Here is a 15,637-nt window from a genome sequence, read left to right as displayed (position 1 = left end):
TACAGGTAATGTCGCCATATCTTAAGCGTGAAAACAACAGCTCCCAGCTCTAAATCGTGCGTCGTGTAGTTCCGTTCATGAATCTTGAGTTGCCGCGAAGCGTAAGCAATAACCTTATCCCGTTGCATCAATACGCAACCTAGACCCTGTATCGATGCGTCACAATAAACCACGAAGTCTTCCGTGCCCTCTGGCAATGAGAGAATAGGCGCGCTGCAAAGCCTATCCTTTAAGTACTGAAAAGCTGTTTCCTGGGAATCCCCCCAACGGTAGGTGACACCCTTCTGTGTCAGCATAGTGAGCGGCTGAGCGATCTTGGAGAAGTCTTTAATAAATCGCCTGTAATAACCCGCCAAACCCAAGAATTGGCGTATTTCTGTCGGTGTACGCGGTGCTGGCCAGTTCCTGATCGAATCTACCTTGGATGGATCGACATGAATCCCATCCCTGTTCACCACATGGCCTAAGAAATGGACTTCACGAAGCCAGAAGTCGCATTTTGAAAACTTTGCGTACAGTTGCTCCTTTCGAAGAAGTTCCAAGATAAGACGTAAGTGCTGCTCGTGCTCCTCCTGACTCTTGGAGTAGATCAGAATGTCGTCGATGAAGACAATGACGAACTTGTCAAGATAAGGTTTGCACACCCTGTTCATAAGATCCATGAAGACTGCAGGCGCGTTCGTAAGCCCGAATGGCATGACAAGAAACTCGTAATGGCCGTAGCGAGTTCTGAATGCTGTCTTGGAGACGTCCTCATCCCTGACTCTCAACTGATGATAACCTGTAACACCCCGAATTTCTTATGTGACGAGTTTCAATGTTTCATCACAAAACATTGACGAAAAGAAAGGGTAAATATAAAAAAAAATTATTAATTATTAAATTAGAGTATTATTAAGATTTATACCAATTAACAAATCAAAAACCCCATATATGCATTAAGTTGCCAAGTTAGTAACTAGAAATGAGTAAGTGAATAAGGCTTAAAAGATAGGGGACTAGATATGTAAAAAGAGGATTAAAACATGACAAAAAAAAAGGAAACCAGACAAGTCTGGTTCCTACGATCGTGAGAAGCAGAAGGGGGACTCCTTCCCTCACCAAAACCCTAAATCACTAAATTCCTCCAATTAAGAGCTAGATTGTTGAAGAAACGAATGCATTACCCAAGAATCTTGACTATCTAAGTGTTCTTGATCTCAAGTAAGTCAAATTTTGTGATTTGATGAAAGTTTAATTAAGTGGGTTTTGTGTAATTTATGAATGTACTACAAAATTCAGTAAGATTGATGGTTATTAGGAAGGCTAGATATCATTAGAATGCTAAAATTCGAAAATGAACAAGGTTAGGGCAAAACCCACTTGCATGTCAAGTAATGTTCAACAATTGTGAAGTTTTGTATGTTAATTTGATGATTAATTTATGAAATTGTTATGAATATAGATTTAGAATTGTATGTTCTTGATTTGAATGATAGATCCTTACATGGTAGTATGTTTATGTTACCCAAGAGTGAACTATGAAAGTTGTGCTTAAAATGCTTGTACATTATGCTAGTCTAATGATATGCACACCATGTGTTCGACAAAATGCCTAAGTAAGTTAGTTATGGCTTTTGCATGAATACTTGTTAAGATGATGCAATTTTCTCATGATAATGATGTATGTAACTAGTAAACTCCATAACATACCATAAGGATTGTGAAATTAATGTTGAAAGAAAGCTAAAGTACGGGATTATGACATATAGGCACAAAGAAGGAAGAAGGCGCCAGTCACTCAAAGGCACAATCATCACAAGATCGCGGTAAGTTCATATGAACTTTATGTACTATGTTGGTAGATTATGAATGATACTATTTAGAACTATGATTTTAGTATAACTTCCCTTTATGAATCTTGATTGTATAAATGCAAAGAGTTTGTATGGAGAAATGTCCGAAAGACCAAGTTGTGGTAAAATTTAAAGGATCCGTCAATTTGGATAAAATGTTAAATAGAATGATAGTTGGAGTGTTTAGGAATTAGATTTGTTATATGGGTCAAATGGGGTAAGTACATGAAGGAATGATATGCGGTGATAGATCACTAACAAATTGGAAAAAAAATGGAATGATGAAGGTTTCCGAATGAAGGCAAATATGCTAGTAGGGTATCATGCTATGTTAACGGGTGAAAGGAATATGGAATTAAAGGATTGTAATTGTTATGTGTTACGAACTAACAAGTGTTTGTTGTTATGAATGTTAGGTAAATCTCATGCTTGATTGCGGCGCATTCGGAGCGAACACACAATTGTCAACCATTAAACGCTTCCGGTTCATGTTGTTGATGATGAATGGGTCAAAAAAACTCTGTTTTGTCATATGATGTTAAGTTGTGTTTAGTATGTTAGTAAGTGGCTAGAACTTTTAAATCTTTTGGTACATTTGTACAAAATTGTCCATGTTGAACCTTATGGTCACAACTTTGTGGTTTTGAAAGGTGTCGTAGTTTATAATTAAAATGATGTTGTTAAGGCAGGGAAAAAGTTAAATTTTCGAACGGGTCTTGTCAAATTTTTTTTAGAATTTGTATAAAATTATGTTGTACATCGTAAAGGAAAACGTGGGCGTTTCAAGTTGGTATCAGAGCCTAGGTTTGAGGGATTTAAGCATCAACTGCTTGAACTCAAACCAAAAGCTCGGGAGAAGTGTGTGTTCGATCCGTGGCGCAAAGCAAGTAAGTGTTCTAAATGATTACGTTATGAAATATTTTTGCATTTCAATTTAAGTTGTTGTGAGACGTTATGAAATGATTACGTGACGTAGTGGGAGATATAGGATGAATCAGATCAGTTTGGGGATTAATACGGGTCAAAAAGGAGTAGAAAAACATGAAAAAACAATAAAACTACGCTGGGCACTACCGTAAGTTACGGTGGTACCGTAATTTACGGTAGCACCTGGGAGAAATAATGGCCACCGTAAATCAGTAGCTTGGCACCGTAAAGGAAAAAGGGTCACCGTAAGTTACGGTGGTACCGTAACTTACGGTGGAGCTCATTTCAGCCTATTTCAAATTGTATTGTTCTGTTTATTGTTTTATTCATACGGAAGGTACTTAGAATGATATAATTCGATCATAATGGGTAAGAAAAGTGTATCAAGATGTAAGGGATAAAGAATACTATGGAGTTGGTTGTCGGAAACGTTGAGTTTCCAAAGAAAGTTTAAGCATGGTTTAGTCATGAGTAATTTCTTTCACATATTAGAAAGAATGAGAGCTACGTAGCACTAGCATGGTCATGTGATAGAAAGGATGAATGAATGTTTAAAATAAGAACGATACGATACAAAGACGATAAGGCAAGAAGTATGAATGATGAATGAAACGTGTTATGATAACATGATGTTAAGACATGATGGTGGAAGAAATGAAATGAAAATTCTAATGAAAGTAACGAATGTTTTATGTAGATGGCCGATAGGGTGAATGCGAATGAGGACGACGAAGCACGCCGAAATGAAATAAAAGCTATGGTTGTGGAAGAAGTAATGAAAGCAGTTGAGGCTAGTATTCCCCGACTAGCTCAAGAAGTCAAAGGGCAAGTATTGGAAATAATTAATACCTCGGTAACTACCAAGGTGGAAGAATTGAAAGAAATGATTAGCGAATTGCAAGTGAAGAAAAGCTTTCGGCGATGCACGTACAAGGAGTTCATGGCATGCAACCCTTTACCATACAAAGGGGAAGTTGATCCGATAGCTTGTCAAAGGTGGATTTCCAGTACCGAGGCAGTGTTTACACGAAGTAGATGTGAAGCGGAGGATCAAGTAATGTTTGCCACAGGCCTTCTACAACTTCGAGCAAAAGATTGGTGGGACGCATACTCGAAAGAATTGGGGGATGATAAGGTGCAATCGTTAACATGGCAAGAATTTAAGGAGTCATTTCTGAAATATTGTAGTCCACAATCCGCAATTGATAAGATTCAGGAAGACTTCTTACGTCTCAGACAAAAGGATGAAACGATTGATGAGATAACAAACAAATTCCTTGAAAGGGTGAAGTTCTGTGAGGAGATAGCGGGGACTGAAAGGCAAAGGATTGTACGTTACCATGCTATGTTAAAGGCTGAATATCGGGAATTTATAAACCCCTCTAAGTGTGCGACGTTAAATGAACTAATTGAATGGGCAAGAGACAGAGAAATTGAGATAAAAAGGCAGGTTGAACGGGGAGAGAAAAGGGCAGCGAAGAAGCCTACCAACGCAAACCCATCGAAAAAGGCAAGGTATCAAGACCAAAGCAAGAAAGGGAAAGCAAGTGGTGAAATCCCGACTTGCAAGACGTGTGGGAAGCATCATTCGGGTGAATGTTTGTCGGGAAAGAAGGGGTGCTACAAGTGTGGGCGAGAAGGACATCCGTTTTATAGGTGCCCCGAAAACTCAAAGGCGTGTTACAATTGCAATGAACCGGGGCACGTTAAAGCGGAATGTCCGAAACTCCAACAAGGGGCAAAGAGAGATGGAAAGAAGGACGAGCCCCCCAAGGCTCGCGGAAGGATGTTTCAGCTAACCTCGGATGATGCTAAAGCTAGCCCGGACGTGGTTTCAGGTATATTCTTGGTTAATTCTATGCCTAAGAATGTTTTATTTGATTCCGGGGCTAGTAGGTCACTCATTTCTAATGAATTGTTAGCTCACCCATCGTTTAAGCTTGAAAAGATGTCAATACCCTTAGAAGTTGAAGTTGCTGATAGTAAAAGCTATTTGTTGCATGATATTTGCAAAAACTGTAAGATAATAATCGAAGATGAGGAATTTAGTATAGACCTTGTTCCAATGTACATGGGGGAATTTAAAGTAGTTGTAGGAATGGATTGGTTAGCCCAAAATCATGCTGAAATTCAATGTGAAAAGAAAATCATTCATATAGTAACCTCGTGGGGAAGACGGATAAGTGTTCAAGGGGAAAGGGTCATCAAGCCGAAATTGTGCTCTATAGTCAAAGCTGTCAAACATGTGAGGAACGGGGGTAGGGCTTATCTATCTTATGTGATTGACACTAGTCGAGGTGTCCCAAAGCTTGAAGATGTGAACGTGGTGAATGAATATCCGGATGTATTTCCGGAAGACCTACCCGGGCTCCCACCTGAACGAGAAGTAGAATTTAAAATAGAGCTTAACCCGGGTGCAAAACCGGTAGCTAAAGCTCCTTATCGGTTGGCCCCAACCGAGATGAAAGAATTGATGACGCAACTTCAGGAGTTGCTCGATAAGGGTTTTATTAAACCAAGTGTTTCTCCATGGGGAGCACCCGTATTATTCGTGAAAAAGAAAGATGGCTCGATGCGAATGTGCATCGACTATCGAGAGTTGAACAAGTTAACGGTGAAGAATCGATACCCGTTGCCCAGAATTGACGATCTTTTTGATCAGCTACAAGGGGCGAGTTGGTTTTCAAAAATTGATTTGCGGTCGGGATATCACCAACTGCGTGTGCCAGAAGAAGATGTACCAAAAACCGCGTTTCGAACACGGTACGGACATTACGAGTTTTTAGTAATGTCCTTTGGGCTGACAAACGCGCCAGCGGCGTTTATGGATTTAATGAATCGGGTGTGCCGACATATGCTTGATAAGTATGTAATCGTTTTTATCGACGATATTCTAATATACTCCCGTAGTGAAGCAGAGCATGCTTCCCATTTACGTGATGTATTAGAAACGCTTCGCAAGGAAAAGTTTTACGCAAAGTTCTCAAAGTGTGCCTTTTGGCTTAGAGAGGTACAATTTTTAGGCCATGTGATCGATGCGAATGGTGTTCATGTGGATCCGTCCAAGGTAGACGCGGTAATGAATTGGGTACCCCCGAAGAATCCAAGCGAAATAAAAAGTTTTCTAGGCTTGGCTGGGTATTATAGGAGATTTATCCAAGATTTCTCCAAGATAGCCTCTCCTATGACGAAGTTAACAAAGAAGAGTGAAAAGTTTATATGGGGTGAAGAGCAAGAAAAAGCGTTTCAAACTTTAAAAGAAAAGCTCTCAAATTCTCCGGTGTTGACATTACCGGATGGAACGGATGGTTTGGTGGTGTATACGGACGCCTCTCGTCAAGGTTTAGGTTGTGTGTTAATGCAAAGGGGTAAAGTCGTTGCTTACGCTTCGAGACAACTCAAGCAACATGAAGGCAATTATCCGACTCATGATCTTGAACTGGCGGCGGTTGTATTCGCCTTGAAAATATGGAGGCACTACCTTTATGGAGTGAAATGTACAATTTTCTCGGATCATAAAAGCCTCAAATATTTTTTCGAGCAGAAAGATCTCAATATGAGGCAACGAAGATGGTTGGAACTCATTAAGGATTACGATTGTGACATTCATTACCATCCCGGGAAGGCTAATGTAGTGGCGGACGCTCTAAGTCGAAAGGAGTACCCATCCCCGATTCGGGTAAAATCCATGAAGATGGTAGTCACCCCCAAACTCCTTGATGAAATTCGAGAAGCTCAAACGGAATCTTTAAATGCTGTTGACCCAAAGAAAGAAAGAACAAAAGGATTTATTCATGAATTGGAAGAGAATGCAAATGGTATGAAGACGAGGTACAACCGAATTTGGATACCTCGGAATTGTGAGGTGAAAGAATTGTTGTTGAATGAGGCTCACAAGTCTCGATACTCCGTTCATCCGGGGGCTACAAAAATGTATCGAGACTTGAGGATGAACTATTGGTGGCCGGGGATGAAAAGAGACATTATCAAGTATGTTGCTAAGTGTTTGACGTGTTCCCAAGTAAAGGCCGAACACCAAAAACCGTATGGAAAGTTACAACCCTTGGAGATCCCGGTGTGGAAGTGGGAACATATAACGATGGATTTGGTGACTAAGCTTCCCAAGACAAAAAAAGGGCACGATGCAATATGGGTGGTCGTCGACCGACTGACCAAAAGTGCACATTTCCTACCTATTCGGGAAAATTATAAATCAGAGAAGATGGCGGAAGTCTACATGAACGAGATCATATCCCGACATGGGGTTCCGGTGTCTATAGTATCCGATCGGGACACCCGGTTCACCTCTCGTTATTGGAGGAAGTTTAACGATGAATTGGGAACCCAATTACACATCAGCACCGCCTACCATCCACAAACCGATGGTCAGACAGAACGAACTATTCAAACATTAGTTGATATGTTAAGGGCGTGTGTTATAGAATTCGGAGGAAACTGGGATGATCAACTACCTTTGGTAGAATTCTCATATAATAATAGCTATCATAACAGCATAAAAATGGCCCCCTATGAAATGCTTTATGGAAGGAAATGTAGGACCCCGGTTTGTTGGGGGGAAGTGGGTCAACGAGAGATCGCGCCAAAAGAAGTAGTGACCAAGACGAACGAAAAGATTGATATGGTTAGGTCAAGATTAAAGGCAGCGCAAGATAGACAAAAGTCATATGCGGATCGACGAAAGCAACCAATAGAATTTCAAGTGGGAGATCATGTGTTATTAAAGGTCTCTCCATGGAAGGGAATAATCCGTTTTCGTAAACGCGGGAAGCTAGGCCCTCGATACATTGGGCCATTCAAAATACTCGCCCGGGTTGGGGCGGTGGCATATCGGTTAGAGTTACCACCCCTGTTGGATGGAATTCATAACACCTTTCATGTATCGCAATTGCGAAAGTGCCTAGCGGATGAGACGGAGTACGTACCTTTGGATGATATTGAAATAGATGAGAAGTTAAACTATGTTGAAAAGCCGGTGGCGATAAAAGATTCTAAGGTAAAGCAACTCCGCAACAAATCCATTCGGCAAGTGTTGGTTCAATGGCAACATCGAAAGGGATCGGATCTCACGTGGGAAGCGGAGGAAGAAATGCGAGAACATTACCCAGAATTATTTGGTACGTGTTCAGGTTTCGGGGACGAAACCCTCTTTAAGGGGGGTAGACTTGTAACACCCCGAATTTCTTATGTGACGAGTTTCAATGTTTCATCACAAAACATTGACGAAACGAAAGGGTAAATATAAAAAAAAAATTTATTAATTATTAAATTAGAGTATTATTAAGATTTATACCAATTAACAAATCAAAAACCCCATATATACATTAAGTTGCCAAGTTAGTAACTAGAAATGAGTAAGTGAATAAGGCTTAAAAGATGGGGGACTAGATATGTAAAAAGAGGATTAAAACATGACAAAAAAAAAAAAAGGAAACCAGACAAGTCTGGTTCCTACGATCGTGAGAAGCAGAAGGGGGACTCCTTCCCTCACCAAAACCCTAAATCACTAAATTCCTCCAATTAAGAGCTAGATTGTTGAAGAAACGAATGCATTACCCAAGAATCTTGACTATCTAAGTGTTCTTGATCTCAAGTAAGTCAAATTTTGTGATTTGATGAAAGTTTAATTAAGTGGGTTTTGTGTAATTTATGAATGTAATACAAAATTCAGTAAGATTGATGGTTATTAGGAAGGCTAGATATCATTAGAATGCTAAAATTCGAAAATGAACAAGGTTAGGGCAAAACCCACTTGCATGTCAAGTAATGTTCAACAATTGTGAAGTTTTGTATGTTAATTTGATGATTAATTTATGAAATTGTTATGAATATAGATTTAGAATTGTATGTTCTTGATTTGAATGATAGATCCTAACATGGTAGTATGTTTATGTTACCCAAGAGTGAACTATGAAAGTTGTGCTTAAAATGCTTGTACATTATGCTAGTCTAATGATATGCACACCATGTGTTCGACAAAATGCCTAAGTAAGTTAGTTATGGCTTTTGCATGAATACTTGTTAAGATGATGCAATTTTCTCATGATAATGATGTATGTAACTAGTAAACTCCATAACATACCATAAGGATTGTGAAATTAATGTTGAAAGAAAGCTAAAGTATGGGATTATGACATATAGGCACAAAGAAGGAAGAAGGCGCAAGTCACTCAAAGGCACAATCATCACAAGATCGCGGTAAGTTCATATGAACTTTATGTACTATGTTGGTAGATTATGAATGATACTATTTAGAACTATGATTTTAGTATAACTTCCCTTTATGAATCTTGATTGTATAAATGCAAAGAGTTTGTATGGAGAAATGTCCGAAAGACCAAGTTGTGGTAAAATTTAAAGGATCCGTCAATTTGGATAAAATGTTAAATAGAATGATAGTTGGAGTGTTTAGGAATTAGATTTGTTATATGGGTCAAATGGGCTAAGTACATGAAGGAATGATATGCGGTGATACATCACTAACAAATTGGAAAAAAAATGGAATGATGAAGGTTTCCGAATGAAGGCAAATATGCTAGTAGGGTATCATGCTATGTTAACGGGTGAAAGGAATATGGAACTAAAGGATTGTAATTGTTACGTGTTACGAACTAACAAGTGTTTGTTGTTATGAATGTTAGGTAAATCTCATGCTTGATTGCGGCGCATTCGGAGCGAACACACAATTGTCAACCTTTACACGCTTCCGGTTCATGTTGTTGATGATGAATGGGTCAAAAAACTCTGTTTTGTCATATGATGTTAAGTTGTGTTTAGTATGTTAGTAAGTGGCTAGAACTTTTAAATCTTTTGGTACATTTGTACAAAATTGTCCATGTTGAACCTTATGGTCACAACTTTGTGGTTTTGAAAGGTGTCGTAGTTTATAATTAAAATGATGTTGTTAAGGCAGGGAAAAAGTTAAATTTTCGAACGGGTCATGTCAAAATTTTTTTAGAATTTGTATAAAATTATGTTGTACATCGTAAAGGAAAACGTGGGCGTTTCATAACCAGACCTTAGATCAATCTTGGAGTAGTAACTCGACCCTTGCAACTGGTCGAATAAGTCGTCAATACGAGGAAGAGGATAGCGGTTCTTCACTGTGACCTTGTTCAGTTCGCGGTAGTCTATGCACATCCTGAAAGTGCCATCCTTCTTTTTCACGAATAGTACTGGAGCTCCCCAAGGCGAAGAGCTTGGACGAATAAAGCCCTTTTCTAAGAGCTCTTGTAGCTGCTTCGACAATTCTTCCAATTCGGTTGGAGCTAAACGATACGGTGCACGTGCTATTGGTGCTGCTCCAGGAGCTAACTCAATCTGGAATTCGACTTGACGATGAGGCGGTAAACCGGGTAAATCTTCAGGAAACACCTGAGGAAAGTCACGTACAACTGGGATATCCTCCAGCTTCTTTTCCTTTACTGATGCGTCAGTGACAAGTGCCAGAACGGCCGTGTGACCCTTTCGTAAACATTTCTGCGCCTTCAAGAAAGAAATGATGCCAACCACGGCACCACTCCTGTCGCCTTGAACTTCGAGAGGTTCTTGACTAGAACGAGGAATACGAATGACCTTTTCCTTGCATAAAATCTCTGCGTGATGCTGGGATAACCAATCCATACCGATGACAACGTCGAAGCTACCCAAAACTATGGGTATAAGATCAATCGAGAAGGTCTGACCAGCTAAAACGATGCTACAACCCTTGATTACGTGCGCGGCTTCTACACTTTTACCATTGGCAAGTTCTACGACGTGTTTGGTGTTTAGGGGTGTTGGTGTACGTTTTAACAATTTACTCATTTTCAAAGACATATAACTTGTATCAGCACCCGAATCAAATAAGACAGTAACATAAATATCGTCGAGAAGAAACTTACCCATAACCACATTGGGATCATTCACTGCATCACCCCGACCCAACACAAAAGCACGACCCCGAGCTTCGTTGCCATTATTGTTGTTGTTTCCCCCGTTGTTGTTGTTGTTGTTCCCGTTGCCCTGGTTGTTGTAGTTGCGATTCTGATTCTGGTTCAGTTGAGGGCAATCACGTTTGTAGTGGCCTTCAGCCCCACACTGGAAACATCCCCGGTTTCCACGCTGTGGCTGCTGGTGCTGGTTCTGTGGAGCTGGCGGTAGGAGTTGCTGGTTCTGATTTGCTGGCCGTGAGCTTCTACAATCCTTAGCCTCATGACCCATCTTGAGGCATCTTTGACAACGTTCCCTGCGACATCTTCCGCTGTGGTGTCTGTTGCACTTATTACACAGTGGGTGAATTCCCCGATATCCACCTTGCCCCTGACTGCCAGATGATTGCTGACTCGGATTCTGGTAGTCATTTGTCTTGCGCTGCTGAGACTGAACGGAAACTGATCCCTTGCTGGAATCCCCCTCCCATTTCCTCTTGTTGTCACTAGGAGTGGCAGAAGTAGTGACAGCACTAGTGGTAGCCTTGACACGTTTTGGCAGCCTGTTCTGATCCACTGCCTGATCTGTAATACGATGAGCAAGGCGCTGAATAGCCTGGATATTATCAAGATTAGCCGATGTCACATGGCTCTGGATCTCTGGCGCTAACCCCTTGAGATACAACTCAATGCGCTTGTATGGAGGGTCCACCATGGTTGGACACAGAACGGCCAGCTCGTTCGACCTCTTAGTATAAGCTTCAATCTCTGACCCAACCATTTTCAAGTGATACAGTTCATCTTCCAGCTTGTGAACGTCTTCAAGAGTGCAGTATTCCCTTTTGATCAATTCCTTGAAGTCATTCCAAGGGGTGGCGTTAGCAGCTGCCAACCCTAGGATCTGTACTTGCGCGTTCCACCAAGTCAACGCGATTCCTTCCAAAGTGCCAGTGGCGTACTTGACCCTGCGAGCCTCAGGGCATTCACACATTTCGAACACAGATTCTAGCTTCTCAAACCAATGGAGGAGTCCCACTGCCCCCTCGGTGCCACTGAAAGTACTTGGACGACAGTCCATGAAGTTCTTGAAAGTGCAGACAGGCTGCTGCGCGTGCTGACCTATTGTGTACGAATAGGACAAAGTTAAATACGAGAGTTAATGTAGGATCTAAGGATCCTAGTGTGAGTCTATACTGCAGGGTATACTACCTGCTTGAGCAGCTGCAAGTGCAGCAGCAACTTGAGCTTGAACGAGAGCCTCTAGCTGGGCTTGAGTCATGTTGATTCGTCCGGCCATTGATCTTCACATCAAAGGCAACATAAGTTAGAAAGGTTCGCGAATAGTGCGATGACAGAAGAGTGTAAGCACGTAAGTGTTCTCAAGCAATAACAAGTAGTGAGCAAAGTAATGTAAGCATACTACGAGCAAAGTTCTATGCAATTCTAGTATGTAGGCAATAAACATAAACCTTATTACCTAGTATGTCGAGTCTTGCACGTGTAGCGAAGCGTCGTTGTGGATCGTTGAGAGCACTGTTCTGGTTATAGTCTGGTTTTAATAAAAACGTTTTCCTATATTAAAACCAAGTTCTCTATAACCAATGGCTCTGATACCAATCTGTCACACCCCCAAAACCCACCTGCGGAGTATCACCGCTAGGGAGCGTGACTGACCAGGATCAAGCCACCAATCATATCGAACATGTAATTAATATCAAATATAATAAATGTAAACCAATCATTCAATACGATGGGTGTTCAAAACATAATCATAGTTTCAAAGTATAGCGGAAGCATAAGTATGAAAACCCAATGTGTAACATAAGTTCAAATGTTTAAATGTCTTAACATGGCATCCACGATCCATGCTCCACAACGACCTGCTCCTCCCTGTGCAAGCTCCATGTATCTAACGACCTGCAAGGCATGTAACAGAGGATCAACAACTAGTTGAGCGAGTTCACAGTTAACAGTTCAGTAATAGTATAGTGTGAGTAGTAGTATGTTCGTTCGTTATGTCATGTATCGTATTAGTTTCCATCGCGGCCTCCCAGACAGGTATGCGAAGATATTAGGGGATGTTCATCCCGTGTATTCTAGACTAGGTTTATCTGTATCGCGGCCTACCAGGCAGGTATGCGAAGATTAGTAAATTTCAGTTCGCGGCCTTCCAAAGGCAGGTGTGCGAAGTCAGTCATAATATCGCGGCCAACCCTTGGCAGGTGTGCGAAGATCAGTTCAATAAGTGTTACTAGTCTAGTCGTATTCTTATCGTTAGGTTCTATCAACTGAGTATGTACAATAAAGTAATCCAATCCCATTCCCACCCTGGGAACCCCATGCCTTGGCTGTGTGAACTCACCTTGGTTTGCTCGATATGTTATTGCTTCTAGGGTTTATTAATCTCTAAGTCCGTTACACACGACCTAGGATATATTGCACATGATTCATTCAATTAGGGTTTACAATCCTCGATATTCAAGCAACGGTGCTTTGTGTGTTTATTGTGTACACGATGATATTACATAAAATGTTCACACATGCAGGATCATACAGTTGCATTCAATATCATACAATCATTCACATAGAATCATACATCATGTAAGCAGTCAATCCTATTCACGTAATTCATGCGTAGCGTCCCTGATTTAACGGTTTAATCTTACGCGTATATTAATCTAGTGGCCACTGTTAACACACTTTATACATTTAACAGTGTAAATAACTTCACATGTTTAACGAAGTCAGGAAATCAAAGTGTCATACACGGCTTAACAGAATTAACATTATATATCATGCAGCTCGTTGTTTCAAATTGATCATTACACAACATCAGACAAGGCCTTGCCCTTCATAAAGCTCAGACAAGTGTGGGGGGGGGGGCTTCCCCTGTTTGAAAGTCGGACCACTTATAAATTTATAAACCTCTAATTGCATGCAATATAAAACTCGGACCTAAGGGGGTTCCCTTTTAAACTCGGACATGGTTATTTGAGTTTAAAAGTCGGACAAAATGAAGAGGTTTCAAAGAGTTCGGACCATGGGGGTAACAAAAGTCGGGCATGGGAAGTGGGGGTTAAAACTCGGACCCCCATGCCTTCTTGTCAAACTCGGACATCATGTCCTCACACCAAAGCTCGGACTACAAGCATAACAAAGAATTCAGACCTATTGCTTCTTATAAAACTCGGACAAGGTGTTACCATAGTGAACTCGGACATGTAACATCTTGTGAAACTCGGACATATCAAACCAAAGGTCGGACCACTTTCATTCTCAAAGAACTCGGACTCATGAGCTTGTTTAAAACTCGGGCCTAATGAAATGTTCATAAAACTCGGATCTAATACCTTATGTAGGGATAAAACTCGGTCCACATGTTATTGTTAAAGGTCGGACTATGAGTTTTCGTTTAAAACTTCGGACCTTTCATAAGTTTATAAAACTCAGACAATGTTTGCTTTATAAAACTCTGTCGACAAGTAATACGATTATAACAGTTACGCTTCAACATCACAGTTACATTCATATTCTGAAACCCTAAATTCACACATATTAACGGCAGAGACATAACGAATCATCAAGCGCTTAACAACAACGATCATTACAAGCATAATCTACCAAGTATACAACTAATCATCATCATAATCACAATTATCCAGAATTGAATCAAAATCACAGATCATTATATGAGGAACTAGGGTTTTTGTGAACACATAATCAAGAATCAAGAATTCATAACAATCAAACAATCAATTAGAGTTTACAAGTATTACAATGATCAATAACAATTAGCTTCAATGATTTTAGAGAAAGAGAGGAATCAAACTTGTGATGTCTTGCCAATGATTTGGTGATGATTGCCAGAGAATTGTGAACTACGTGCTTGGATTTTTGTGTGTGTGGTTTAGTGAAGGATTAGGGTTAAGTATAATTAAGTTTTCACTAATTACTCAATACACCCTGAATAATTATATTTTACACAAGCATACCATCTTACAAGCATTTCACAGTTTCACCACCAAGTTCACATAATTGACAAGTCTATCACAATTAATCAAACAACCATGCACAATCATACAATACGATTTATTGCATCAAAACGTATACCATTCCATAGCAATCAATTGTGCAAATAATTAACTACACGAACAATGAACGTGCAATAAATGCGAAATAGAAATCTTGGAAATTCGAGTTGTCACAAACACAACGTGGTACAATTAGTGCACAAAACGAAGTTAGCACGGCCATCAGACAAATTATAAGTGCGAACGGGAGTTCAGTACTTAGGCAGACATGATGTTAAGACATAGAATGAGCCCCAGAACAAAGTGTTACACTAGAATAGCGTATAGGAAAGTAGGGATTACAAAACTACCTTCCTAGTGATGATATAGGTACCGGAAAGTGCCAGAAACACACTAAAACTGCAGAATTCTGCAGAAAATAAACAAATTGAGCAATTTTCAGCATTTTAACAACTAAATATAATGCAGAAATGTGGTTTAATGGTCCAGAATACTTTCCTAAGTGTCGGGAATCAAAACTGCCATAAAAGGTAGCATAAAGCACACTAAACTGCACTATTTAGCACCTTAACGAACCGGTAACCAATCGAACAACCGGACACTACCCGAAATACCAAATTTCCACTAGAAGCATTGTTTTTGTGTTATGAAGCTAGTTATGGTCACCGAACATCATAACACATCATATAAACACTAAACACTTAAATCCCAAAAATGAACACTTAAAACTGAACTAGATAGGAGAAACTAAGACTTGAAAACAAACCAACACCCCCCCCCCCCCCTTAGTGGAAGGTTAGGATGTGGGTCCCACTTGGGATTTTCATGCATTATTTTAGTTGATATGTTGGCAAGATGGAGACATAATTTTCTAAAGGAGATTTGTTGTTGGAAAGATAATATTTATAACCACAAG

General features: G+C 40.2%; 1 protein-coding gene and 1 long non-coding RNA gene across 3 annotated transcripts; both read left to right on the top strand.

Moving 5' to 3' along the window:
• The first annotated feature begins 1,156 nt into the window (after positions 1-1,156).
• On the top strand, positions 1,157-3,544 carry LOC110896997. 2 transcript variants are annotated; one of them, XR_004874869.1, is made up of 3 exons: positions 1,157-1,203; positions 1,752-1,808; positions 3,460-3,544. It is a non-coding gene; the product is annotated as an uncharacterized LOC110896997 (long non-coding RNA). The 2 variants fall into 2 exon arrangements; XR_002568352.2 differs by lacking the exon at positions 3,460-3,544 and adding an exon at positions 2,252-2,401.
• Positions 3,545-3,645: 101 nt separating this feature from the next.
• LOC118485110 lies at positions 3,646-5,408 on the top strand. Its single transcript, XM_035981360.1, has 2 exons — positions 3,646-5,304; positions 5,403-5,408. The coding sequence occupies exons 1-2, from the start codon at positions 3,646-3,648 to the stop codon at positions 5,406-5,408; spliced, it is 1,665 nt and encodes a 554-aa protein (XP_035837253.1).
• Positions 5,409-15,637: the final 10,229 nt, after the last annotated feature.

Source organism: Helianthus annuus, chromosome 12 (genome assembly GCF_002127325.2).
Source record: "Helianthus annuus cultivar XRQ/B chromosome 12, HanXRQr2.0-SUNRISE, whole genome shotgun sequence".
Classification (NCBI taxonomy): Eukaryota; Viridiplantae; Streptophyta; class Magnoliopsida; order Asterales; family Asteraceae; genus Helianthus; species Helianthus annuus.
Note: the sequence above shows the minus strand (reverse complement) of the source record. Positions and strands in the feature narration are given on the sequence as shown.

Coding starts and splice junctions, on each gene's coding strand:
- LOC118485110 (XM_035981360.1), top strand. CDS start 3,646: ATGATTAGCGAATTGCAAGTGAAGAAAAGCTTTCGGCGATGCACGTAC.